We start from the raw sequence: 13,371 nt of genomic DNA, 5'->3' as shown, positions 1-13,371 counted from the left end.
AACTAGAGACTTGTTGGTGTAAAATATTAAACCATTTTTAGAGCAAGTAGGGTCTCATATTAATTTTAATTTTGCCTTTGACTAAATAGCTCCCTTTTAACCTTTAGTTTCTTTCTTAGTTTTTTTAATTACTAACCATTTATAAAGCATTCGCAAGGTTTACAGGTGGGATAATCATAAAATCCAAAGCTGCAACTATCACAATTTGGCGCCTTAAAGTTCTCGCGGCACTCGCATTGTCCAGAACCTTCTGCACAGTTACCGGTCGAATAGTAAACATCGCACTGGCAAGCTGGAAAAATTAATTATTATTGTAAAATAATTTAATTCAGTTTTACGGTGCTTACGTTGACAAACATCAGTTTCGTTCCAATATTTTCCATAAGGCCTAAAGAATCCGGGTTTGCACTTGTTGCAATTGACGCCCTCGGTATTGTGTCGGCAGTTCTTGCATACGCCACCACCCTCGTAGTTTCCGTGGATATCGAGGGAGAGTTTCTTCTTATCCACTTCTGGATCGTACTCGCATTCATAGGTATGACCGTGGCAGTTACAAGCTAAAAATAAAAAAGTTCAATTCAATTTTCTTTCTTATATTCCATTCTCAGTCTAAGAAATTTCAAAAAAACATAATATTAACACTGTAGAAGATATAGGAGGTTCCCATGACCTAAAGTGATGATTGACAGTAGAGAATTGTTTATTTGTTTAAAAAATGCTACAGTAAAAACCCCCAGTTTAAACAAATTTGATCTGAACTACTTCTTGGTGGTATGCCAAAAATATATCGGAGACACAAGATTTCCTAGGACATCCCCAAAATGAGATTGAGATTTTTCTTGAGAGACGATATACAAGCAAAATGGGTTTCTTACACTAATGAAACTCAACGGATTCAGCGCTAGACATTTCAAGATTAATTGGTTTTAGTTTTACGAAAGTGAACAACATAGATTATCCAACTCATCCATTGAATCCCAATATGCACTTGATAGGTCCGCCAGAGAGAGTATGACGGATGTGCATTGAGCGTATTGGCAGAAAAATAAGAATTGATTTCTAAGGAACATCGTGCTGCACTGTACTTCCTACAGAAAATACGTTCTTCCATCATGGATGGGTTATTGTCTTATTATTCTCACTCATAAATGGCTTTTAAGCTTTATTAAGCAAACTTCATCACAATTTCCGATGAACATCTTGGGTTTATTGCGGGTAAATCCACCACAACTAATTTTCTTACATATCGTCATTGCTTATTAGACGCCTTTGAGAAATATTGTCAGGTGCATACTGTCTACACTGATTTGTCGAAGGCTTTCGACAGAGTAAGTCATGAGACCTTACTAGCAAGTTATCAGTTATGGGTCTAGGAATTTCAAATCGCAGTCAATTTGTACCAATTAATAGTTTTATTTCGCAAGAAGTTTTTTCTCATATCCCTCGGGATTCCGCACTGGTTCCATTTTATTAATTATATATGCAGTGTCATTCAATTCTCTAATTTCTTATTGTGTGTCCATCAATGCCCAACTTTTGCAAGAGGATCTGGATGGTAGTGGATAAAGGTTTACAACTTTTGGATAAGGGTTAGGAATCACTCTTTTATCAATCACGTTATCCCAAAGTAAATTATTGTACCTACTGTCACCTAATGTCATTTGTACCTACCCAGATTGTACCTACTCTATTCTGCCAGATATGGTATCTAGTTTACTTAGTCAATCTCGATCATGAAGAAAAAGTTATTATATAATCAATTGCAGTTAATCTGCGACGTTATTTTGCAGCGTGGTGCAATAAATGAGTTTATATTTTTATTATTTATTAATAATACATTATACTTGGGTTACCGAACAGATGGAGTGATCACGTGATCGTTCTGCGCCGGAGGAGTGGCCTAGAGCCTCGATAGGGTTCATGACTTGGGGTTTTATTTAATTTTATTAGTCGAGCGGCTTTAGATCGTTTTGGTTGAATTTTTTGCTATTCGAATATTTGAATCTTCGCAATATTGAAAAGTTGAGATTGTGTTTATTTTTTTGTTAATTTGTTTGTTAACAAATAATGGCTGACACGCCACGTACACCCACATTGTCACCCCCCAAGAAAAGGGTACGAAAACATTTGACCATTGCTGAAAAGGAAGTGAGTATGAACATATATAAAAAATGTGATAACGTGCATTCAGCATACAACAAAGTGCAAAAAGTCCAGTTTACAGCAGAAGCAGCAGGTAATTAATATTTTTAATAGACAGTGTGTCCCAGGATGAGCGAATTTATATGTGAACATGACAAAAATGTTGTGGTTAAAATTTGACCGTTTGGCATCCAGCCCTGCTTGATTAAAATTGATTAGACCCATTTTACAGGCGACCGTATTATATTTTAAAAAAAGCTGCTTACTAAGCAAAGCTGTACGGTAAAATAATTAAAAATAAGTAGGCATAATTCTCCTCGTCTAAATCTGCCAAGGTTGCATCGATGGGCGGGCCTATATTTCGCGCACATCATTTACTCCATCTGTTCGGTAATCCGACTATAGTAAATGTGATTTAACTGCATTAAAAGAAAACTAGTGAAAATCAGAAAAATTAAAAAACGAATAAAGTACAAAATAATGTATAATAATGTATAATATATATATTTTAGTTAGGAATGCGACAAACTGAGCAAAAAAGAACTAAGAGCAGTATGGTAAATTATTGGAACTGATATACGTAAGAAAATACAAAAGTACCAAAATAAAAGCTTCCAACGCTTGAAAAACATGAGAAATTGTAACGATATTTCTTTTATGATGATGATTCCCGAATCATGGTCAGCCGAGTATATAAGGAGCCGCGTCGCCGCTGGTTATCACTTGACAGTTCAGCGCAGTGAAGTTCCGAATATTAGCGCGATATTTAAATCGCACATAAATAGTAGTAAATAAATACGATGAAAATAAATATTTATAGTAGTCGTATTATTATTATTCTAATTCACACCTTAAAGAACAATGAAAACGCTACAATATAATAACAAATGCATGGTACAAAAATTAACGTCCCTCCAATAGATGTAGAAGTGAAGTATTGCGGTTTAAGGACAGAAATCAAACCTCAAGATTTGAGATTAGCCGACGTTTCGACGTTTATTTACGTCTTTTTCAAGGCTGAAAAAGATACAATTGGTGCAAAATGGTGAAAGCAATAGTTATTAATACAATAGTTAAGAAACCACCCAAACAAACCCACAAATAAACGGAGACTAAAGCATCAAAGTTAAAATTAAGACGACTTACCAAATTTACATTAGAGGTTTACGTAACAACTAAAACCTATTGACATCTCCATCATACATACACCACAAATACAATCGTTATACATTAAAATACGCAGCACAACCACTAAGTAAAACCAAAAAACAAAAAAAAACACACACAGCATAAATAAACTAAAATTGGCTTATGTCACAGATTGATTCACAATAAATAAGTAGTACGTATAGTAATTATAGTAAATAATGGCACCTTCTAAGTCAGTGTTTAGCAGTAACTGTACGCAGAATTTGTTGTTATAAAGCAGAAATGATACACATTCTTTTTATGTCTGTAAAATAGGTTTAATATAACCTGGGCTCGTTGAAAAGTTAAGTACTTAACAGTTTGGATTTATACAGCTTTAAAATGTGATTATATTATGTACTTAAGCCCTGAGTATCGGTTCGGTGATTAACAGAATTATGTAATTGGATGTGTATCATTTTACTGATATTGCGTTTAAGATAGTGCCTCTCTCTATCAACTATGCTAACATCATCAAAATTGATGTTATACCCTGTGGAAAAGTGATGTTGTGCTAAAGCGGTCTTATCTTTTTTGTTCATATTTATGACTCTACAATCATATTGATGCTGATATAGTCTGTTCTTTAAATGCTGGCTAGTGATACCTATATAACACTGTTCACAATTACGACAAGGAGTTAGTTAGTTAGGAGTTTGTTCATCACCAAATTTGCCAAAGCTGACAAATCTGCCAGCCCAGTTTTGGCAAATTTGGTGATGAACGAACTCCTAACTAACATAGTTCCCAATTTACCTTTTAAACTGGCTTCATTAAAATATATGTTGATGACACAATTTTGGCGTGCCCATCTAACAAAACAAATGAACTTTTAAATCATTTTAATGATTATCATGACAAGCTTAAGTTTACCATGGAATTAGAAAATAATAATTGTATACCATTTTTGGATATTATGGTAGAACGGAACACCGATGGGACTTTAACAACTAATTGGTACACAAAACCTTCATCTTCAGGCAGAGTAATTAATTACCTATCGTCACATCCAATGTTAAACAAAATAGGAATTATTAAAAACCTATTGTTTAGATCTTATAAATTGAGTAGCCCGAAGTATCATAAATCTAATACAATGAAAATTAAAGGTTTTTTAAGAAATAACAATTACCCCACAACATTGGTAAATAGAGTTATCAACAATTTTAAACTTTTAACAGATACACAACTGGTAAGGAGTAAAGAAACAAAATATTTCAGATTTCCATATGTAAAATCTTTTTCGGAACAAATCCAACGACACATCCGGGAAAAAAATTACAATTTTAAACTGGCTTTTTACAACATAAACTCAAGCAGTGTATTGTTTTCCCAATTAAAAGATCGTACTCCCCTTGAGTTAAGCTCAGGTTTGGTATACCGTATACCTTGTCGTAATTGTGAACAGTGTTATATAGGTATCACTAGGCAGCATTTAAAGAACAGACTATATCAGCATCAATATGATTGTAGAGTCATAAATATGAACAAAAAAGATAAGACCGCTTTAGCACAACATCACATTTCCACAGGGTATAACTTCAATTTTGATGATGTTAGCATAGTTGATAGAGAGAGGCACTATCTTAAACGCAATATCAGTAAAATGATACACATCCAATTACATAATTCTGTTAATCACCGAACCGATACTTAGGGCTTAATATAATCACGTGCTTAATATATAATCAGTGCTTAATATAAGTACATAATATAATCACATTTTAAAGCTGTATAAATCCAAACTGTTAAGTACTTAACTTTTCAACGAGCCCAGGTTATATTAAACCTATTTTACAGACATAAAAAGAATGTGTATCATTTCTGCTTTATAACAACAAATTCTGCGTACAGTTACTGCTAAACACTGACTTAGAAGGTGCTATTATTTACTATAATTACTATACGTACTACTTATTTATTGTGAATCAATCTGTGACATAAGCCAATTTTAGTTTATTTATGCTGTGTGTATTTTTTTTTTTGTTTTTTGGTTTTACTTAGTGGTTGTGCTGCGTATTTTAATGTATAACGATTGTATTTGTGGTATATGTATGATGGAGATGTCAATAGGTTTTAGTTGTTACGTAAACCTCTAATGTAAATTTGGTAAGTCGTCTTAATTTTAACTTTGCTGCTTTAGTATCTGTTTATTTGTGGTTTTGTTTGGGTGGTTTCTTAACTATTGTATTAATAACTATTGCTTTCACCATTTTGCACCAATTGTATCTTTTTCAGCCTTGAAAAAGACGTAAATAAACGTCGAAACGTCGGCTAATTTCAAATCTTGAGGTTTGATTTCTGTCCTTAACCCGCTATACTTCACTTCTATAATAACAAATGTCAAAAACTAATGAATATTTACTTTGACTACCCGAAACACATTAAAGATTATACTTTTAAATATCTGTTATTAAAATCATGGAAAATTGTAGGTTCAATAAGTCATTGAGGTAATAATTTCCATTCCCAGATAGGTATATTTTTTTAGACTGCTTAGTAGACTAGAAACTGTTAAAAAAACTTTAGAAGCCTTAAAACTTGTTTAAAATCCCTGGAAAACTTGTAAAATAAGGTAAAATATGTCTGAGAGACTTGAAGATGACCCGAAAATCCAAAATATGGGGTTAAAATCTGGAATGAAAAATAGTTTTTAATGATTGTAAGATTTGAAAATTACCCCCAAAAGCCTAAAAAACGTAAAAATTTCATATCCACGGATAACATTTTTAAAAAAGACTTTGAAATCTTTGGAAAAAAAACCTAGAATTGAATTTAAATAAGCCTAAAACACGTTTCAAACGTTAGGAGTTAAATAGGAGAATTTTTTCAACGCATGGAAAGCATTAACAAAAATCACGAATGTCGAAAACTAATCAATATTTGCTCCAAGGCATGAAACAGGTAAAAAAATAGAAAATTAAAAAAAAATGTCTGTGATTGGATAAAAACATCATAAGTTACCTGGAGGGAACTAAACATTTCGTCGATATGCCTAAACTTTAATCAAAAATTTTAAAAATACCTCAAAAACCCCTACAGACTTTTCTTCTAAAATCATGGAAAGTTATAGGTCCATTAGGTCATTTGGACAATAACAGACTCTATTTCGATCTGTCAAAGGCCTTTGATACTCTTATAACTATCCTGAAGGAAATTGGTATTAAGGCTCAGGTCTTAAGATTATTGAACTCAAATTCAAATTCGAAACCTGCTTTATAATTTGTAGATAAAGCTTAGTAAAAATTTAAAAAAAATGATGTAAAAGTAGAAATAAAAATATAAAGTTATAAATCTACATATACACTACACTATATAATAAAATGTCACAGTTAAATAAGGAGTTTTCCTAAGTAAATTTTCTCTAATTAAAGAAGAAAGTTTACTCCCAGCCATCTCAAAAATACTCATCCAAACTATGAATTTTTTGCTTCTTAAGAGTTTTCCGATTAATGGGCAATGGGATATTATTATTTCGTCGGATATGGTTATATCTTTCAGAATAAAAGATGATGATATGATTCTTATCTTTTATATATAAAGCATCAAGTTTCCACTATAAATAATGTCAAGATTTGTAATTTTTTAAACAAAAGTCTGTTTCTCTTGAACCTTTGGGAAATTAAAAAGATAATGACTGCAGTAACCCCAGTATGCGATGCCGTATCTCAAATGACTTTCTACAGGTGCATAATAAACATCTTTGACGGTCTCCAAGACTGGAACTTTTGCCACAACTCTGACAGCATATGCACAAGCCACGTTCTGTCTAATAGTTGAATTGTGTTCAAGTTGATTCCAAGTTATCTTCAATAACCACTCGATACAGGTATTTGAAGGTTTGTGGTGACACAAAAGGGAAAAACTTAGGCGGATATTTTTCTTAAAGTTCTACAAGTTATAATGTTCCGGAAAGACGTGCTTTGGGAGTTGATTCTACAAACTTGCACTTCTCCATAAAAAGGAGTCCCGATATACAGGGTTACTGGTAATTCGATACATTCCTTTAGAGATGTGATAGGGGAGGGGGTAAGAAGTAAATTGAACCCTAATATGTATTATGCAAAAGTTGATAGTTTTCGACATATTTAATTTTTTCTGTTTTTCTTCAAAATGTAGTGGTTTAAAAGGCAGTTTCCAGAAAATCCGCTGTATATATTTTTAACTTTTTAGGCAAAATACATGCTTAACACAATAGTGTTACGTTTGTAGTGGCAAAAGTCCCGCAAATAGTTGTAACCATAGGTAAATTCTCGATGCAAAGTGTCATTTTTTTTTCTTAAATAAAATACTACACTTTCTAGTGGATATTTTTTGAAAAAAAATTATGCTACATTGTTCAAAATTTCCTTAAAACTTCCTTATGACCTAAGCTAGCTCACAGGATACAAATGCTTAAAAGTTAGGTGACATGGTTTTGTGTTTTTATTATAAATTGTAAAGTAACGCATTTATCAGTATTTACCTTCACAAATCTTGTTCAAAATGAGAGCCTCTATTGCGAATACAGGCTCGGCAGCGCCTTCTCATTTCAGTCTTTGTTGTTCTAGTTGTAATGGTATTCCTGATCTGCTGGGCAGCGTTGGTTATTCTTTGGATAAGATCTTCCCGGGTAATTATTGGGGTTGCATAAACCAGTGCTTTCATTTGACCCCATATGCTATAATCAAGCGGGGTTAAGTCAGGGCTTCATGCTGGCCAAGCTATTGGACCTGACCTACCAATCCAACGATTCGGGAAACGTTCATCCAGGAACTGCCGAACTGACCGCCGAAAATGATCTGGACAGCCGTCATGTTGAAATATCATTCGTCCTCTAACGGCGAGAGGAATATCGTCAAAAAGATCTTGTAGGTCATGTCGTAAAAAATTTTGATAAATATCCCTGTTTAAATGGTCTGGGGAAAAATGTGGTCCTATTAGATCCCGGCCAATAAGTCCCATCCACACATTTACAGAAAACTTTCTTTGAAAACTGGTTTTTCTTGTTAAACGGGGATTTTCTTCGGCCCAAAAATGAAGGTTATGAAAATTTGTAATGCCCTCATGACTAAACTTTGACTCGTCCATCCACAAAATGTCGGTTAAAAAAGTTCTATTGTCTGCATCAGAATTTATAATAAATCTGCAGAATTCTACCCTTCTTATCGGGTCCCCTTCTTCCAATCCTTGGACAGGCGTATAATGGTAAGGATGGCTTCCCATTTGCCGGCCATCCTGTTTGCTGCGCTACGGCATTAGTGGATGTGGTTGGATCGTCTTCAAAATGTGTTAATATTTCCTCCTCATCTTCTGCTCGATATACGCGAGGAGCGCCAGCGTCACCTCTTCTTGGTTTTACGGATCCAGTTTCAGCTATAGCTCGGTAGGTCGAAGCGAAAACACGGACATTTGGAATGCGGCGGTTCGGAAAGCGACGTTGGTATTCTCGGCGAGACTCCGCGGCATTACCATTGCAAAACCCATAAACAAACATAATATCTGCATATTCAGCGTTAGTAAACGTGGCCATAGCGCAGAAACCAATAGAATACCTTCTTTGAAAACACGAGAAAAATAAACACGAAACTCGTAATTTAACTACTTTCCACAACAATTATTGCTGTCAGACTATCTACACATCAAATTTTTAACAATAAAATTAAAAAAACAAATTGTTGCTATAGTACTTAAATACCATAGAAGTAAATACCACTTGGCATTTTTCAAGTGCGTTCTTACTATTAATAATAAAAATACAAAATTCTGTTAAAATTTTTGGTAGCATTTATAGCCTATGAGTTAGCTTAGATAATAAGAAAGTTTTACGTAAATTTTGAAGAATGTAGCATATTTTTTTTTCAAAAAATATCCACTAGAAAGTGTAGTATTTTATTTAAGAAAAAAAAATTACACTTTGCATCAAGAATTTACCTATGGTTACAACTATTTCCGGGACTTTTGCCATTACAAACGTAACACTATTGTGTTGAGCATGTATTTTGCCTAAAAAGTTAAAAAAATATACAGCGGATTTTCTGGAAACTGCCTTTTAAACCACTAAGGTCTACATTTTGAAGAAAAACAGAAAAAATTAAATATATCGAAAACTATCAACTTTTTCATAATACATATTAGGGTTCAATTTACTTCTTACCCCCTCCCCTATCACATCTCCAAAGGAATGTATCGAATTACCAGTAACCCTGTATACAGTGACCGCCTAAAGTTCCGCATAAATTCGATAAAAATTAGAGACATGATTTTTTGAGAAAACGCTCGGACCTGTCGATTGTTATTTTAAGTTGCGCATTATTTCACATAACTTTTTGTATACAGGGTGGAACAAAAAAAAGATATGACGTCATCGGTCATTTTTTTTAATGGAATGCTATATTTTTTATTGCATTTATGAAATATAGGCGAAATTCCAAGCAAGTTTCGTATAACACACCTTATCTCAAAACTCAACTGTTTCAGAAATATTTACATTTAACCAACAACAAAGCAAGTAAGTACGTCTATTTACAAATTAAGATAAAATGGAGGATAAACTGTGAAAACTCTTATTAATGTATCAAGTGCTAAACTGATCCCCATTTACTTCTTGGCAGAAAGTAAGACGGTTTACAAACTCATGTAAACCACTATCAATTATTTCAAGTGATATACGTCTAATTTCATATCTAATTCTATTTTTCAAATCTTCTACTTTGGCTTCTCAATATGTATACCCCATAGAAAATAGTCGCAGGGATTTAGGTCTGGTGACCTGACTGGCCACTTTATTGACCCTCTTCGTCCTATCTATTTTCCTGGGAACACTGTATCCAAGTAATTACGGACATCTCGAAAGAAATGTGGTGGTGCGCCGTCTTGCTGAAACCACAAATTATCTGTCGGGACAGCAGGGTCTTGTTCGTCTGGGTATAGGGCAGCCAAAGCAGGGGTAAGATCTTCTTGAAGAAAATTCAAATAGCGTTGTCCTGTTTGGTTTTCTTCGAAAAAGTATGGTCCTATTACTTTATTTTACACGATACCAGCCCAAACATTAATAGATTTACGGTACTGTGTATGAGCCTCAGTTGCCCAGTGTGGATTTGACACTGACCAGTACCGACAATTTTGCCGATTTACGACACCGTTTAAACAAGAAGTTGCTTCATCCGAAAACAAAACTCGTAACACAAACTGACGGTTATTATTGCAAATGTTCATCATTTGCTCGCAAAATTGGTTTCTTCGATCAGGATCGTCCTCGTTTAATTCGTGTATTAGTCTAATTTTATAAGGGTGGTATTCATTTGCTTTTAAGATGCGCCTTACTGACGTTCCGGCTATATTATTATCAACTGAAATTTGAGAAGTTGCATTGTTTGGATTTTCTTCGACGAAGAGCAGAACGTTTAATTTTGTTTCTTCAGAAATTTTTGGACGACCTGATCTTGGCAAATCCCTAACATGACCTGAAGTTATGAATTTGTGCTCTATTCTACTAACTGTTGAGTGAGAAATAGGATGGTTTGGGTATTTGGCATTAAACAGTTCACTTATTTCTTTTTGCGTGCGCACTCGATCCCCGTACCCTAGCATCATCAAAATTTCAATACGTTGGGTTTCCGTTAAATTAGCCATAATTCTGATGAAAACTATTCATTTTCGAACTGACAGTGATATTCGAAAATGGAGATTCTTTACAAGTGCAATCATGGAAATAGAAACAATTGGCAGTGTTTATAACATTATTTTTATCCTCGACTTTACCTTAATTTATAAATAGACGTGCTTATTTGTTTTCTTGTTATTTAAATGTAAATATTTCTGAAACAATTGAGTTTTGAGATAACGTGTATTATACGAAACTTGCTTCGAATTTCGCCTATATTTCATAAATGCAATAAAAAATATTTTTATTTTTATTTACTGTCATCAGTAAAGCTGTGAACTGAATTAGAAGTCTTGTCGAGAAGATCGTTGATATATAACAGGAAGAGGACAAGAGACAAGATGCATCCTTGAGGGACACCAGATAGTTAAATTAAAACCTCTGAGAGGTGTGTCTTACAATGAAAATCTGGATGGATCGGTTCTCGAGCAAGTTTCCAAGCCGATTAGGGAGAATTGGTGACAAACTATAAGAATATAGTTTGTTTAAGAGATTTTCATATTAGATCCTATCGAATGTTATTGTACAGGATTCATTATATTTCTCGATAGCCTCGGACATAGGCCAACAGATCGCCAGTAGACCTGTGTTTTCGAAAACCACTGACCATATTGACGGTCACTAAAAGTGGAGTCAAGGTATTTAAAAATTTGCTAATTAATAGGTTTGTCTTATGAAAATCTCTTTCCTCAATTCTCTTTATCAAAACCTCTTTTCGGATATCAAATACCAAAAAATACTACTGAAATGATCCACGGCCGCAGTTGAGCAAACGCTGCGGCGCGAACAAGTCGTTTAGAAGTGTTCTCCAGTGTACTAATAATAGTGTTATAAAATCCGAGTACGATCGTCTCAAAAATAAAACCCAAGGAACAGAATCACATCACAAAACAGACGAGGTTCGAGGAAAACATAAAAAAAACAAAGCCCCCGGCTGTCAGCCGGAGGTACATACTCAAAAACCCAGTCACAGACAGAGACAAAGAAATGCAAAACAACGACAAGCCAAAGGGTAAATCGGTGCAAAATCCTTTCTTCCCCCCAAAACCAAATCCCCCAAAACAATCAGCTGACCCGAGCTCAGTCGAGGCTGGAAGTTCGGATGAGCTTAACAGCCCGGAAAACCCCAGATCGGTGACTCTACTCGCTAGACTAGCCGAGATGGACCGCAGCTTATCAGCAGTTAACACAAAATATAATATACTTCTTGAAAACCACAACTTCCTCATAGCGCAAAACAATTTTTTATCAGCAAAAATAATCAACATAAATACCATGCTAAAACAACACCAAGACAAAATACAACAACTTACTGAAGAAAATAAAAAACTAATTCAAGAAAAACAAATACTAAACGAAGAAAACAACAAACTTAAAAATATCAAAGCTGATTCACAAGCATCCACATCTAAAAAGAACAATCTCTCCTACCCCAGACAAAATAAATGAAGAAAATTCTGACTCTGATTCCGAAATGGAAGCAGAAGAGATCCCAGAACAAACCAACACACAAAATCAAACACAAAATACACCAAAAAACAAAACCCACAAAGAAGACTTCCCTACTCTCAAGACAGACAGTACTAATCCCATAAACACTCCTCTGAATAACCTTTCCATAACATCTACTACACAACCCAAATAGAAAAAAGAAAAAATACCAGCAGTAGTATTACACGATACAAAAAATTTCTTAGAACTTAACGACATCATCATGAAGGAAAAAATAAATATAACTGAAACCAAAAAAAATAGAGCTGGACTGTCTCTTCAACCCAAAACTTCCACTGACCATAGAAATCTAACAAAACTACTAAAACTTCACAAAAAAGAATTCCACACGTATTTCCTAGAAGAGGAAAGGAAGCTAAATGTCATTATCAGAGGACTAGACAAATACGTTAACCTACAAGACATTGAAAATGATCTCATAAAAAAAAAATCGATATAACTCACCTCAGGAAATTGACTGGTTTAAAATTGGACCAGCCACCAATAAGAGAGAAACCCCGCTAGTCCGCATGCTTATTCCCAAAGATCAGTTTAAAATTTACGAAATCGAACATATCTGTAACATCAGAGTAAAAATTGAACAACTTAATAGTAATGACCGAATTCCACAATGCCATAATTGCCAACAATGGTCACTTTCCAACTGTTTCTCAAAGCCAAGATGTATAGGTTATAGAAGTGCAAAGAAGATCACTTTTATAAAAGATAGAAACTCGCCAGCAACTTGTAACAACTGTAATTGCGGAGGTGAATACCCCGCAAACTACAGCAAATGCGAGAAAAACCCCAACTTTAAAAAGAAAGCATCTACCGAAAATGTAACCCTTACTAATAATAACCAAACCAGATCTTACACCTCACTACTATCCGCCCCCTCCACAAGT

At 34.3% G+C, this 13,371-nt stretch overlaps 1 protein-coding gene across 1 annotated transcript in view; it reads right to left on the bottom strand.

Moving 5' to 3' along the window:
• Positions 1–13,371, bottom strand: part of LOC126739393 (laminin subunit alpha) — a 328,515-nt gene that overhangs the window by 264,662 nt on the left and 50,482 nt on the right. Inside the window, exons 6-7 of the mRNA XM_050445058.1 lie at positions 348–557; positions 137–292 (exon numbers count right to left, since the gene is read on the bottom strand). Coding sequence (XP_050301015.1) covers positions 137–292; positions 348–557 — 366 coding nt within the window. The remainder of the gene's footprint in view (positions 1–136; positions 293–347; positions 558–13,371) is intronic.

The sequence above is a fragment of the Anthonomus grandis genome, chromosome 8 (assembly GCF_022605725.1).
Source record: "Anthonomus grandis grandis chromosome 8, icAntGran1.3, whole genome shotgun sequence".
Taxonomy (NCBI): Eukaryota; Metazoa; Arthropoda; class Insecta; order Coleoptera; family Curculionidae; genus Anthonomus; species Anthonomus grandis.
The sequence above is the reverse complement of the archived record's forward strand: the minus strand, read 5'-3'. Positions and strand labels throughout refer to the sequence as shown.